General features: G+C 38.2%; 1 protein-coding gene across 2 annotated transcripts; it reads right to left on the reverse strand.

Annotated features, from left to right (window-relative positions):
• Positions 1-2421: 2421 nt before the first annotated feature.
• On the reverse strand, positions 2422-8515 carry LOC120800655 (endoplasmic reticulum resident protein 27). 2 transcript variants are annotated; one of them, XM_040146912.1, is made up of 7 exons: positions 8353-8515; positions 7508-7593; positions 5685-5822; positions 5455-5571; positions 4947-5072; positions 4015-4143; positions 2422-2507 (listed from the first exon to the last, which is right to left on the reverse strand). In XM_040146912.1, the coding sequence occupies exons 1-7, from the start codon at positions 8408-8410 to the stop codon at positions 2466-2468; spliced, it is 696 nt and encodes a 231-aa protein (XP_040002846.1). In that variant the 5' UTR covers positions 8411-8515; the 3' UTR covers positions 2422-2465. The 2 variants fall into 2 exon arrangements, with proteins under 2 accessions (XP_040002846.1, XP_040002845.1); XM_040146911.1 differs by having other exon boundaries at positions 4015-4212.
• Between the last annotated feature and the right edge of the window lie 7421 nt (positions 8516-15936).

A 15936-nucleotide genomic window follows, 5' to 3' on the forward strand; every position in this document is an offset into this window, starting at 1 on the left:
CTGCTGAGGGGCGGACCTAGAAACTGTATTTTGCATGAATTGTGAAAAATAATTTTATGTTGTGCAAATATGGTATGTACTGTACTTTTGCTCTGTGCTTAGCAGACTGATACCAGGAAGAGCTAGATTTACCATCTTAACAGGTTCAGGTTTTGAAAACCTGGGAATAACACCAGTTATAGACTTGACTAGAGACTGGACTTCACTTCTTACCTACAATATACTTAATGTTTACTTGTGAGAGACCAGTCTTACTTAGAGACCAGTTGTAGATGAAGATTTATGACATTTCCTCCTTTTGACTGTAAGAGCCAAGTTGCTGCTCCGTTTAGCCAAAAATGGACCGTGAGATCGCCAGTGGATTTACTGTGTTTTGGAGCATAGAGAGTTTTCTGTTTAGTTTGTGCAGGAGATGTAGGAGAAGAGTTCGTTCACATGTCACGTGTCATGAGAAAAAGCATCAAGGCTTCTCACCAGCAACCTGACCAACTAGTACTTGTAAATTTAACACACAAAGCATCAGAAAAGTAACTTTAACAGACTATTACTTTGACAACCTTTCCTTGCTTCATATAAAGCGGGACAGCGCAGCAAAACACTGTTTTTGAAGGGAATATTTCAGATGAAGCACTCTGTTACGGTGATGCCTCTACCACTACAGATCCTCGCCAGGTTCTGCTACCTGCATCCACAGCTAAACGATTTGCAATCTGCAAGGTTTAAACCTGAAAAAGTTAAAAGACAAAGTCTAACAGTCATGAAAACTTCATTTTTTAAAGAGCCTTTCTACTGAAAGCAGAATTCATAAGTTAATCTTTTTATAAAATATTTAAAAAAAAAAGGTGATAAGAGCTAAAAAGGTTCACACTCAAATTAATAGGGGGGTTTTAAGTGATTATCACAGCCCAGCCTTTTTTACACAGGAAAATAGTGTCAAGTTCTAACAATTTGAATTTGAATTTGAATTTCTTAATTAAAGTTACGGGACAGTTTCAACCCAAACTCAGGCATTTAGCAATACTTTTAAATCTTTTATCACATTTTACACATATAATTAGGTCTTTAGGTCTTTTTGCAGGGTTTTATCTAATGTTTACTCAGTCAACCGGAGAAAAAACAGATTTGGATCATAAGGTGCTCACCAAATTAATTTCATATTAACTTAAGCGTGAGACTTGCTTTAAGTCAGAGGAGGCCATGCTAATATTTATTTTACTGCAGGTGTTTTTGAGTATGTGAAGCCTGAAGGAGCCTCGTTTATTAAAAAATGATCAAAACATACAAATATAATAATAATACTAATGCACATTACAACATATTTTAAATACCAGTGATTAGTGACTTTGTTGTTTAAATACTTGTATCAGGGTGCTTTAATATTCAAAATCAGACACAAGGACTGGGGCCGTCTATTTGATAAAGGGGCAGTAACTTAGAATTTGACCGTTGATGTTATAAAGCTAAAACACACAGTCATGTCTGTTGCCCCTTCGACAGCCGTCAGACTTTCATGTAAGGCTGTCTCATCTGTGGACTGTCTCAGTTGCATCCGTAAACAATCTCAGATGGCAGGCAACACAAAGTGTATATTTCCATCTGTACTGTGAGAAAGGTCCACCTGCCAGGCTTTCCCCATTCCACCGGATGCATCCGCTTGGCAATACAACACCACTAATTATACTGATCCCAGTCCGGGCCTTGAAATTCCCATCTCGCTTGAGAGAATATTTCCAACGTGGAAATAGCCCAACGTCTTTCACTCTTGATGTCCACAGCCCATCTGTTGTTCTTTTATAGAGCTTGTATAGCCTTTATAGCTAAATACTCTCTCGTATTCCATATTTATACATCCCAATATGTCCTCAAGTCAAACATCTTTAAGTTGATTTTGAATTAACTGTGTGTGACCAATGCCTCTGTGATTCCCTAAGATTCTTCATTGGGGATTTTCATGTTTGTCTATTCTTTACAGATGATGTTTTTCACTCTATTTACACACTTTTTCTATCCAGAATGAATTATATGAGAGAAGTACCACTAACTACTGTGTCTTAACTGCCTCCGTTCGGATCTTCCCAGTCTGCTATCTGTCAGTCTCTCTGAGGTCGCTGTATTGTGGTTCTGACAATAACATAAGCGGACAGACTAACAAACTACGCCAGATCACTACGACTTGAGGCCAGGGACCTGTGGTCAGCAAACCACACCGCAGATGGGCTCAGACTCGCGTAAACAGACAAAACATAACATAAACGGGTAAATAAGTGAGGATGAATGATGTACACATGCACACATGCAAATGTTCCCTTTGCATAGTCTAATTTTTTTGTTGAAAAGAAGAAAGTGCAGGGCAGGAGAGTGTAATACAGAGTCTTTCTGTTTTCACAGCAGGAAGAATTCTTATCAGACGACACATTTTCCATTTAGTTATTTATTAAAAGTATAATCATTCATTTACGTCTGTTCTAGAGCTCGGTTTTGGCTTCTGTTCCGGCCTGCTTCACCTCCTGAAAAATGTAAAAGTTAGATAAGTGAAATACAGCAGACATATATAGGACCAGGGGATATATGAAACAGTGTAGACTTCTTTACATCAAGTTTACCTCAAGTTTATCTATTCAGCATTGCACGGACACAGACACTCTGCTGCTGGACTGAATTTCCCTCAGAGGAAAGCTCAGAGAAATGTCTCAGTTTGGGAATTCATTACATCCATGTCAACTACACTAGTGCATTATGAGATGCTCTTGATTTCATTCAGGCTCTTCTTCAATCCTATCTGTACAGACTTTCAAATTATTCAATTTATTTTGTAGTTAAAGCAGAAAAGGGACTGAAAAAAAAATGTATAAACCACATTTATCAAGTACACATTTGGTTAAAAGTCTCGGGATTATCAAAGTGAAGTTACAGTCAAAGCCTTTCCTTTTCCATCCAGGCTCCAGTTGAGGACTTGAAGAAAAGCTGTGGAAAGTCATTTCTGGGCTGGAGGCACATGATTAAACAAACTGCATCAAAATTGTAGAGTTGTTTGTGTTGCTGATGATCTTGGTGGTTTTGATGTTGAGTGAGTGTGGTGGTGTCAGCAGCAACCCAAGTCCAATGAACAAGGAAAAACTTATCTAGAAGGAGCCTAAAGGTGGTATTCTAAATAAGTACGGCAGTCCAATATGATGATATTTCTTTTCGTTAATTATTGTCTTGAACATGATATTTGAAAGAGGGCTACCTTGTGCATCACAAACAATTATCTCCATTTGAGTACATCTATGCTAGCATAATTTTCAGATACTTTCCATTTTATGCTACTTCGACACCACTACATTCCAAAATATTTGATGTGTTGCACTTTTTACAGCACTTCATTTACAGTATATGACCATTACAGTCACTTGTTACTTTTCAGAATACAGATTACACAGGAAGTCTAACATGATGTTGAATGCTTATCTACTTTTACTCAAATAAAAGATCTAAATTCTTTTTCCACTACTGGAGATCGAGTGCCAGTTATTCACCTAATATAATGTAATCTGAATTCAGTGTTTTTAGAGATACTGCTCTGTGATGTTCTGTCACTAACTCTGGTTTTTCTGTCTGTTTGAAGAGCTTCACCCCCAGCTTGAGCTCCGTGTGGTCCAACAGAGCAAATTAGCGCACAATGAGGTTTCCTCCCTTTTGTTTGGCACATATACTTTACAGTGACAAAGAGAAGTGCTTTTCCTCTTGTAATACAGTACATGAGCAGTGTAGCCGTTTTCCTTTCTGCCCGTTTCTCGAGCATGACAACTGGAGCAGAGCGTTTTGGTTTCATTTTTACCGTACATACTCTAGTTTCTTTAAATTTCTTAATTGTGCTGCTTATTTTAAATCACTAACCCTGGCCACTCTTTTTGCTTTAAGTTGTTTAAAAGTCACTCTATATGTTACAAGAAAATAGGTCCTCTGAGTACAATGAGCAACATCTACATCTTAACCAGCTGTTGTAGTTAAATACATCTGCATCATGCTCACCTTCAGTTCTCCTCGTAGGAAGGACTGGCAGAACTCCCGTACTCTTTCAGTAGAAATCTCTCCCGCAGGAAGGAGCCACTTCATGTCAGAGTCACCATCGTAGATGCCGACTCGTGGAAGGTCCCTAGACTTGATGCCAAAGTAGCCGAGTGACCGGGAGTTGGACTTCACTGCTCCGTTAATCAGCACGAACAAGAACTGGAACACAGACTCAGTTTGACTCGATTGAACTAATTATAGATTAAATCAAGAAAAACCACAGATACGTAACCTCTTCTGGAGTTTTATAAAAACCACTTGGTTGTATTTGATTTGTGGTAGAATATGAATACACAGGGTTTCTGCAGTGTTCACCAAATTAAATTAAACATTGCAAGACAGTCAGAGCATTATGTCAGAGAGACATAATACAACCACAAAGAGACGCAAAACGATGGCATTCGTAGATGTTTTTGTCTCTTTCAGTCTGGAGGGCCTACATAGGAGCGGTGGGGGACGTTTTACTTGTCTATGCCCAGGGGCCTATTGACTCATAATCCGTCCATGCCTGGACCCAGATAAGCAGCAGAAATCTGAAGGATGGATTAACCAATTAAAAGATAAATAAGTTTTTTTGTCCATTATAAGTCAGTGACCTTCCTAAAAACTGTCTACCGACAGCCAAAAGATATAACTAATGTTAATGTCCACAGCAGGCAAGAAAAGATATTCAAGTCCTTTGCAAATGAAATCTAAGACTTCTAAAACTTCCAAGGCCTTTTTTGAATTCAGGTCTTAAGACATTTGCAGATCTGCAGACATCCTGATAGACCCTAATTTTGCTCTAGAAGGATACTTGCCCAACCTGTAAAACGTACAAATCGATTCGACTATTGTTTGATTGTTTTGAAAAGATTGTCTTGTCCGTGATTGAAATTCATGCATATTCTCACCTTGCCTGTGAACTCAGGGGCCAGAGCTCCCAGTCGCTCCCTGAGCTCAGTGTACTCTTTACTCCCCCTGTTGGCAAAGAGCAGGAGGTGTGACTTCACCTCTGAATTGAACAGGCCCACTGCTGTCTAAGGGGAAATAAAACAGGACATAAGAAGAGTGCGGGTTAAGATGGGAGATATTATATTGCCACTCTCCACCGGTCATCTCCTTTGTTAGTGGCCGCACACCTGACAACATCTAGCAGGGAGAAGTGGGTTGTTTTTAAATGACAAAATACAGTGTCACTGTGTTTTTGTTTTTTTCTCTTTGCACTGACCCTTGTGTGCCTACTTACTGTTCTTATATTAGCCCTGCTCAACCCCTCATTTATGTAGGATATGTTTCTATTCTTGGAATATTCTGAACACGTATCGAAATGTAAGTTCTTTCTTTGCTTTCTTCCCATTTTCTATTTTTGCATTTGTCTTCAATGCAGCTGACTGTGATGAAGACATGACATGTGCCTACCACTTGGTCGTACTCTGTGATGTATCGGACCTCGTTGATGCTGATGAAGTTCACAAGACCGTCAGTTTCTAACTTCTTAGCCTCTGCGACAACAAGATTCTCCTGGCGGTTATCCGCCTGGATCACATGACACACATCAACATCATAATCATCATAAAACTTGATAGTTCCATCACATTAATTGTTGAAAAAAAAAATGTGTCATGTATAAAAATGGTGGTCCACAGCACCTTTCTGAAGAGGGTGATGGTGTCTGACGAGAGGCTGTAGTCAGCCCACACCTCCTTCACAGAGCAAATGGCCACAGGGACTGAGTCAATGCGCTTTGCAGCTGCAACAAGCTCCTTATAGCCATGACTCTCCTCTCCCTGAAACACCAGAGTAAAAGAGGGAGTTACAGAGGGAGACAGTTTAACAATATCTCATCTTATCATGTGCAATATTTTGCTCTTTTCTTTTTTTTTTCCTTCACAAGTTTTTTTTTTTAAATTGTTGAAGACCCTGTAGTAATGTTAGTACCATTTATTCTCTTCGTCCTTAAAATTTGTGAATTATTAAACTTATATTGTAAATCTTGTATAACCTGCTTTGGCAATACTTTAACCAACTGTACTTATATTTTAAAAGAGAGAAAAATATTCATCCATTAGTAGGGTGTGATATATATATAAAAAAAATCTAATTCTAGACACTCCTGAAAGTGTACCAAGTTGCCTGAAAGTAACTTGGTACATTTACTCAAGGTACTTGTCTTAATATTACTCTACTGCTTCCATGTCAATGCATCCGTAATAATAATCCAATTATATAATACGTAAAAATACAACAGTGACAGGAACAATTCTACTGCGTAATTAGTACTTTTGATACATTGAGTACATTTAGCTGATAATACTTACATTTTAGTATTTAAATAAAATCTACAAATTTGAGTATTTTTAAATTATGTTATTGTTACTTTTACTAAAAAAAAAAAGGTGTCACGACTTTTACTTCGAGTAAAAGATCTTAAGAAGTCTTCCATCACTGAGCATTGCTGTATCTTTTATAATGTATTTGTCCATATTTATTAAAGCCTTTTTATTCTTAACCATTGCATTTGAATGCCTGGACCTTGGTTAATCATATCACAACCTACCTTAGGGTTAGGTTAGGGCTAGGTATTAAAGGGCATATTTTAGAGTTAGGGCATAGTATCTTTATTTTTCAATCACTTCACCCTCAAAGACCACCAGCTGGTGTAGGGAACACCCAAAAACTTTTCAGTTACCTTTTTTTTTTTTTTTTAAAGACACTGTGAATTTTAGCAGAAGTGCAGGTGACAGAGAGGGGGATGGAGATGGAGAAACAAAGAAATGCTGTAAACCGGGAAGAGAGAGACGAGGCTGACTCAAAGGAAGGTGAATCATGTCTATTTCTGAGACAGCATTGCATGAGCTCTGGCAATCCCTTTTATCATTTTGCAGCCTGTAATATGTGTTCGTTCCCACTGTGTCACGGCACCAATATTTGGTCTCTTGCCATCAGCATGCCATCAGCATCACGGTCCAACTCTGTATTATCCTCATGTGCTTTCCATCTCTCTCTACCATTCTCCTCTCATGAACCTTTTCCCTGCCTTTGCCCTTGTTTATGAGAGGGTCGATGGAGCCAATCCCACAAGACTTCAGATACGTATGTATTTCCTGTCAAGTGGCTCAGCATCTTCCCCCGCACACTGACTCTAGGCCAAAGGGCTCGCCTCTGTGGGACAGCCAGCCACCCTCTGTCCTCACAGCACCAGCGCTGCCAAAGGTGTGGCCACAGAAATATATTCTGGATAACATCACCGAGACTGGGATGCAAACAAATGCTGTATTTTTGGAGCTCTCACAGTCTCCCACTAATTTGTCTGATGTGAATTATCTGATTGTCTGGTGTGCTGCATGCCTGTTAACATTGGAAACTAAGCCATAAAGCAGTGCCTGTGGGCTTGCTTAAAACCTGTCTGGAAGCTTATTTGAATCCAGGGTTGAGACTTTTCTTTTCTCTGCATGCAATTCTCTTGTCTGACCTCCAGAAATCCGATGACCACCACTTCAGCAGAGTCGATGAAGGCCTCAGCAGCTTTGGTGTCATTCAGCCTGAGGAGAGCACTGTCTGAGAAAGAATGACACGAAATACAATAGACAACATAGTTTGTACCTTACAGTCGCAGTCATTGTCTAAACAGGTGTAAAACCATCCGCCATGTTAGCAGCTCTGTGAGCCTCTACTTAGACACAGCGGTGATTCGAGCTAAATGCCAAGGCCAGCATGCTAACATGCTAACATTGACCTAAGTCCCAAGATGCAAATTTTTTTGATTTGTGGTACTAGGCTCTATAAACAAAATTTGACTTGAAAGACAGTACTGTTGTTGCAATGTTTAAAATGTATACTGTAACATTTTATATATTCACCATCGTAGTTTCGCACCATCTTAGCACGCTAACACTTACCAATCAGCACAACACACAAAGTACAGCTGAGGTTGATGTAATGTCATTAGTTTTGCTGCAAGTTGATCATAAATCAAAAATATTGGAAATATTGAAATTTTGATCTGATATTGGCTCTAGCTGAAAAGTTAAGGAATCGCCAAAATGATTCCAACTCATTCTGGGAGGGACATGAATTTTTGTACCAAATTTTATGACCATCTAACCAATAATTGTTGAGGTCTTTCACTCAAAACTACAAATGTGAATGTCATGGTGGACCGAACAACAGAAAGACTCCCATCCCAGGAGCCATGCTGCTAGCATGGCACGAGAAAGTCGCGTTATCTTTGATCTTCCACACTGAAAGCAGAGAGAGGAGCCAAGACTAAAACAAGACAAAAAACCGGGACAACAAAGTAAACTTAAATCAATTTACCTTTCTCTGTGGCAATGACAGAAGACAGAAGGAAGGTGAGAAGCAGAGTGGTGAGCATGTTTCGGTTGATTCGACTGACAGGCCGGCAGCTAAACAAAAGGAAAACCAAGAAAAGCTCAGAAGACTTTGTAGCTGGTTGTCAGTTGCCACATAGCAGCCGGCTGCGGCTGGTGCAGCTTTCCTGGGAGGTGATTGGAGGCTTCGTGGGAACAAGCAAGGTGTTCTTGATAAGTTGAGGTGCTGGGACTTTGGGCTACGTGTCACTGTAGGACAGGGGACAGGAGTGTGTATAGGCACCATGGACAGTAAGGATACATTTAGTCCAGTTGACCTTTGCTTTTGTGAAACATCATACATCTTTTTGTGTTACATACATGTGTTGCAGGTGGGAGTCTCTGCTGAAATAGCAGCTAGGATAATACTCATGCTTTATCCACAGGCAGGTTGCAAATTACCAGTAAGGAGGTCTGTGTGACCAGTGAAGGACCAGGGATGAACTGGGCTGCATTTTGTTACATTCACCACATGAGGGACACAAGTCCTATCTAATCCATCCATTGTGATGCTGACACCCATTGAGGTAAACTTTAAATTACAGTAGGAAAACGCCCGGTGTTTAGAGTTTAGCACTTGAGGGCACAATGAAATCTAACTATTTTTTATTGCAAAGAAGTGATTAAAAGAAACCAAGGTTAAAGTCAAGATGTTGTTACCTTGCAGTCATGTTTTTAAGATATTTTACCTTGTTTTTTTTAAATCTTTTAATCTCGTAAAGTGTCTTTGAGTACATTGAAAATCGCTATATAAAACAGATTTATTATTATTATTAATTAGTATAAAATAAGACATATGTTTTTCCTGAACTCAATGAGTGTAAACTAAAATATCTGGAGAAGTCTCCATAAACATCCTCATAATGTAGGAAACTACATTATGAAAACAAGATTTGATCAGATCATCTGAATAACTTAAAGGTACTGATGTTTATAATTTCTAAAAGTCACATGGCACCATAAAGCAAAAAAAAAAAAAAAAAAAAAAAAAGATAAGTCAGTTAATACGGTTATGACTGTTTGTTTGCCAGGAGTTTTTGGAGAATAAATGCCACCATCTCTGTATGCGAATGCCTTGATAACAATTATAGTAAAATCTAAACTTGTGAGTAAAGGGGGGAAAAAAGGACATAAACCATTCTCTCACATAACTAGTTAGAGAGACAGAGAAAGCCTATAAACAGCAGCTCCCGCAACCACCACAGAAATGTTGTCTTTCGTCTCGATTTTAAGACAAAAACAAAACGTCTCTGAAAAGCAGATTTATTCATAACAGCGCCAAAACAATTATTAAACTATACTGAAAAAGAATGATTTATATCAAGTTTGACATTTTACTTGGGGATTTTGAACACTGGTCCCACAAAAAAGGAATCTGTTTGGCCAACCACAGAGCAGAAAATAACAGATGGATGCACAAAAATACAATGAACTCTGAAGGACAAGACAGTGTTGGCCTGAACCCTATAAACTTTCTCTTTTGCATCAATAAAAAAGTCCAATTTCTTTTCACATATAATTCTAAAAGAATATATAAAGAAAATAAATGTTATTCTGATTTTAAAAATCAAAATATTCCTGCTGTACACTACTGAATGTTGAATAGAACATACACTACAGCCTCCTAAAGCTGTTTCTAAAAGTTAAATGCCCTAATGTGATCAGTGCAAGAAGGAGCCTAATGGGTGGAATAATGAGAAAACTCTCAGGGTCAGAACTGTGAAAAAAAAAAGGCAGCGTCTATATTCTCCAAAACCAGATTTGACAGCCTATCGATTGTGAATGAATTCACCGGAAAGATCAATACATGAGGTGATTCTTTTTGCTGTTGTTTACCATGGAGGGCCACCTGTTTTCCTGACTTGGTTCTGGGGAATATAGACGTAAACACAATCAGCCATAAATAATCTGATCCATCAGGAACAGGGGAATAATCACACAAGCAGGAACACAATGGTTGAGGATGACGGGAATGTCATTATCTTTTACTGGTATTTGGTCTTAAATGAAAGTGAACGTGTGTATTAAATTTTATGGCAACCCATCCAAAACACCGAAGTGTTGAAATGTCCAACCGCCATCCCCCAACACACGGCACTAGCATGACTAAAAATCAAACAATAACAGACACTATCGACTCATAACTAGATTATAATGACAACACCAAAGATTCTCTTCTGAAATAAAAGGACGTGTGGCACCAGGCCGTTAAAAGTCTGACCATATTTACAGGGGCTGGTGTGTATGATTTGTGTTCACAGGGGGCGCGAGGGCAACGGGGCAACACTAACATCACGGAGCTATGACTTTAGTGAAGCGCACATACAGACGTCACAGCGGTCACACTTCCCCTGTCAGGTGAGAAAGTGAATCTACTTACAAACACTTATTCTGTCTTTTCCAGTGTCAGGGCACAGTGGAAGGTAACGCTTCAGATAACAGCCCACACATCACCGTGTAATTATTCAGTGTAAAGGAGGCATCGATAGAATACTCATTGGGTACCTAAAATACATGTGAGTACAGGGAAAGAAGACAAAAGGGTCAGGGAATAAAGGGGTAACAACTTTGTGTTTAAGAGGGAATGGGAAATAAATCACTTAATTTATTATTTTAAATTTACTTCTTAATTTTTACTAAGCGTAAGTGCCACATGTAGGTTGCCTTTTTTTTCATGAGGTGGCTGTTGTGAAAGGACACTTAGACTAGGTCTGCTGGTACCCTGTTTGCACCTTGTAATTATTCAGTATGCGCTGGGTAATTTAAAAAGTACTTATGGAGTAATTTAGTTCTTGTTTCTTGTTTCCCGTAATTCTACGCCTTTTACCCATAGGTTCCAAGAACGTATTTCATTGGTATGCTGAAATCTAAAGCGTTACCCAGTGAGGTAAAGCAAGGATATATTCTAACTTTGGAGATATAATATAAAAATCATGACCAAAAAAAAAAAAAAATAGGAATTTTCTGTAACTTTACTGTGACTTTAAGCTGAAATGTTTTTAACCACTTCATTTTTTCCTCTCTTTCTCTCTGTCTGTTCACTAGTCACTCTCCGTTTAATTCAATCAAAATATCTCCGCATGAATGCGCCCTTGAGGATTTTATTTCATAGTGCTGCATTAAGACTCTCTCTCCAGCTGCATTCTCAAAAGGCAACAAAAAAAACCCTTTTACCGTGTTGAACTTACAACACTGCTGAAACATATGGTTTGCAGTAAAGTCTGTGTTTACAGCATTCCTGACACACAAAAGCATGCTAGAGGATGCTTGTAACATGAAAAGGATAGAAGGGAAGAAAGCAGGAAGGACAGAAATACATTTGAAAAATGTTCTCTTTGGAAATTTCTGACTCCTTGTGGACAAGTGTCACATGTTCAGCAGGCTCAGAGAGGGTGCAGTTTAGGTTCAAATTACAGGCCCAGTTGCTCATGTAGGTCATATGGTGCTACAAATAAACAAAGCAAAGGTCATGATCACAATGCAGAAATGAAAACATCAGAATATTGAAAGAAGAGGGGCATGCTGCACTAAACCATGTGTAAAACAAACTGTTCAACGATTCAGCCTGTATCATATTAGAAAAATGGTTACAAAAAACTCCAGAAGATCCCACAACAATCCTGTGCTCATAAAATTGCGTACGTTTATGGTCTAATAAGGTGAAAATCAGTATTACATTGTTGTTTAATTATCTGATAATTTCATCAAATTGTCACACACAAAAAGAGAGTTTTAGGCAATTATATCAGTTTATTATACAGTTATACAGACATGCAACTAACATGTAGTACTGTACTGTACAGAAATGGTGTTTTTGTTAACTGGCAGTTACACATATACACTGCACTATGTCACAATGCAAAATGTAGAATTTTAAACGCATCTGTGGACATTAATTAATCAATTTTTTTTCCTTTTTTCCCATTCTTCTTCCCTTTGTTTCTCTGTTTCTATTTCCCCTTTGTTTTGATTTTTGCCTTTGCAAATTCTTTTTTTTTTTTTGCAGCTTCATGTTTTTGGGCTAAAACAAAGCATATTTTAAAAAACGGACAATACAATAAATCTTGTTCAATCGTTTATTTCACTTCCATCTACATCGGACTGAGTGCAATGTAAAAAGAGAAAAAGCAGAAGTTTGGTAGATTTACCAGAGGACAGTCTCTGCTCCTCACATTTTCAATACGTCAGTTTTGGAAAAAAAAAAAAAAAAGCAGAGGGAACCTCTGTAATATCAGAGATGTTTTAAGCTTTCAAGTTAATTTAATTTAATTTCGGCTTCTGATATGGCCCTTTTAAATGCCATCAGAACTTTTTACCAGTTTTCTTGACCATTAAAAAAACATTAAAACTCTTTGTTTTTTCTATTATTGACTTTATAAAAGACAAGTCTATTTTGCAGTTTTGTTAAACATGCAGGAGGTTTCTGCGGAAATCATTTTTAAAAAAAATCTGGTTTTCTGCTCTGAAATCGTGCTCTGCTCAGTTTTTCGAGAGTGCTCCCAACAGATCAGAAAGTTTATGATGTTTCCAAGTTTACATGTTGACAGAGAGGAGAGTTTAGTAGCAAGATCAGTGATGTAATGCAGCTAAAGCTGGGGATGATGGATTACTGGTATTTAGATTGGGGCCAGGTGAAAGCTGTCACTATTTCTCAATCATCAATTACACAACCTTTAACCCTGTTAGGCTTCAACACAGCCTCAGCATGTGCTCCATGTGGTCGTAATCCTCTGACCCTGCTGCTGAGCTGCTGCTGACGCTGGTGACGGTTCCCTACTCTGAACATCTCGAACATCTTTAAAACTATAAAACAAAAAGATTATTGAAATAATGACTTTGGACACCTTGTTAAGGGTTTGAGAGTAGATGATTCACACATAGTGTAACCGTAACAAAAGACTGAAGACAAAAAAAAAAAAAAAAAACACATAAGAAAACCACTTTTGAAAAAACCCACAACATACAATGAAAAGAAATATAGAGTATCTGTATCATCTCAAATGATCTAAATAAGTTCATTTAAAATAATGTTCAAAATGTCTGTGATTTTTTTTGTCTGAGTGGGTTATATGGTCTGGAGTGTCAAACTGCTGATGGTTAAGCACTAATATAATGTGGTGCATGGTCACTGTGTCAACTCTGTGGTAGCGTTTTTGCTGTATGGATTTCATGGGATCGGTTGAAAACATCTTACAGACTGTCTGATGGTTATGTCAGTGGTCCACAGAGGACGGGGAAGCCCTCCAACACTTCCAATACCAGTCTGACAGTGCGGGAGATGCAGAATACAGGGAATTAAAATATGGCGTGACACTGAAATTACAGGCTGGAAATTAAATTATATTTACCAGGTAATTTGTCCACCTCTAAAATTAAATTGCGAAACAAAGGGAAAGATGTGGAAAAGATGTTGGAGATTTTCCTTGAAAAATAAGTGTATAAACGGATGAATATCAAGTCAGTATTTTGTCCATATCTCAAACAAAATAGAAAATAACTAGACTGAGTAAAGTCAGACATTTTCCTCGAAAAACAAAAAACTGCTAAGTCATCCATACTGAACTCAACATTTCTATGAAACTGCTATCATTAACATAGATCAAAGATGTTTGACTAATTACCGAGGTGGGCCTACACAACCTGAGGTTTACGGACAGATGACTTCACATTGTTAAGTAGTTATTTCTTATATTAAGTGGAAAAAAGTACTTCAAGACAACACTTGTCATGTCAGTATCAGAGAAATGAAATAAAATGGCAGCTGCTTGTTTACAATAGCTCCTGCAGATAAAGGAGTGTATCAGAAGCTACAGTGTGCCTCGGCTGCATGTGCATTGTTGGCACTTTAAATCCTTTATATTTAATGTTTCCATTGTGGGTTTCATCAAGTTTAAATAATTTTTAAATACGTAAATGAAATTGAACAGATGCGCATTAGTTTTCACATACAGACATCCTCTCTCTGTGCACACAAGTGTCAATCCAGTGTTCACAAATGATGATTAAAGCATGATCACATTTCAAACAGCACCTTTTGCCCACTTGTTTTATTTGAGAAAATTGGATCACATGGCACTAGAAAAATACCATGAATGTGACTACGTATCTCCTGTAAGTAATGTTCATGGCCAACTTTAGGTGAAGAGAGCCCTGGCTTTTAAAACTCACACAACGCTCACGTAGTGTATCTGTGTGCAATGACCGATATGCAAAAGCTCCAATCCTATTACGGCCTGTAAGCTGTCAGCTCACCTAGCGTCAGAGTGAAGAGTCATAGCCTCATGTCAGAGCAAAGAACAAAGTGGCAAAGAGGATCCTTTGGTTAGTACCTGACAAGTATCACCAGAGACATTCCAGGTTCTGCACTAAGCTTTCTGAGTACTCTTGGCCTTCAGAGTTGGTTTTTTTCTTCTCTCCTGTTTTTTTTGGCTGCATTGTAGTCCTGCTGCTGGAATTTGAGAAAGAATATATATATATGTATATCTGTGACGTTGGAACATTTGTAATTGATTCTAGTCAAGATCGTTTGTAGAAAAACTGATAACCAGAGACATATAGGGAGTCAGCATGTTTCAGTCACAGACATATGGCCTTGCTGATCAACTCTCTCCTTCTAGGAACTGTATCTTCAACCATATGCACAGGGTGTAGTTTGTGGGTGATTCCTGGATGTATGGGTTGCTATTTGCAGAAAGATCTGGTATGCTTCATTGTCGGCAGTAATATGGCGCCACACTACTGTACGTATGCATTTATAACATTGGCAAAATACTTCTCAGAACAGAATCTTTGCACTTCATGCTCAAACCCAAATACCAACAGTCACTGGCCTAAACTGTTACTGAGGCAAATTTTGCCAATCCCTGATACTAAAAATCCGTGGACTAGACAAGCACTATAGGTTCTTTTATCTACTGAAGAAATGCATAGTTTCTCACTTTTAATGAGATATCAGAGTGTTTTTGCTGGAGCCTCTTAGAGAAATTAAGGCTTCCTGGCACTATGGTTTGACAGTATAAATGCTCTGAATTGTCCTAAAGGCATCAGCAATTTTTGTCACAGTCTGGATTTCTAGATGTACTGGTTAAAAAAACAAAAAAAACAAAAAAAAAACCCCATCAGTTTAAAGCATTACACCTTGCTGCAGTGTAGGTGAGTTTTTGTCGATCAATTCGAACCTATTTACACTTTACTGGAAGTGAGTCTTCTTTAATTGTATTAAAATTTGGGCAAGAAAAAAGTATGTGTAGCAGTAGCAGTCACAGTTCGAGTGGTGACTCAGACCTGAGTTTTTTAAAGTATAAATATTTGATTTCATTAGACCCACTACACCAGTCAGAATAGTCTATGCTTGTGCAGCATATCTCAAAGAAATAATGCAACAGATATACTCAGCCCTGCATATTTACCCATATTTACCCTAATGCCTGATGCATTATACTGAATATTTCGGGAGTGCATTGCATTCAGTCATTGCTGTTTGAGAAGACCGAGGCATTTTGGCTTTACCAGTGGGAGATGGTAATGTTAC

This window comes from Xiphias gladius, chromosome 15 (genome assembly GCF_016859285.1).
Source record: "Xiphias gladius isolate SHS-SW01 ecotype Sanya breed wild chromosome 15, ASM1685928v1, whole genome shotgun sequence".
Lineage (NCBI taxonomy): Eukaryota > Metazoa > Chordata > Actinopteri > Istiophoriformes > Xiphiidae > Xiphias > Xiphias gladius.

Coding starts and splice junctions, on each gene's coding strand:
- LOC120800655 (XM_040146911.1), bottom strand. CDS start 8,410: ATGCTCACCACTCTGCTTCTCACCTTCCTTCTGTCTTCTGTCATTGCC. Junction 5,073..5,454: donor TCACAGAGTACGACCAAGTG/GTAGGCACATGT, acceptor ATTTCCCCTTAG/ACAGCAGTGGGCCTGTTCAA. Junction 4,213..4,946: donor CCCCTGAGTTCACAGGCAAG/GTGAGAATATGC, acceptor TCTGTGTTCCAG/TTCTTGTTCGTGCTGATTAA.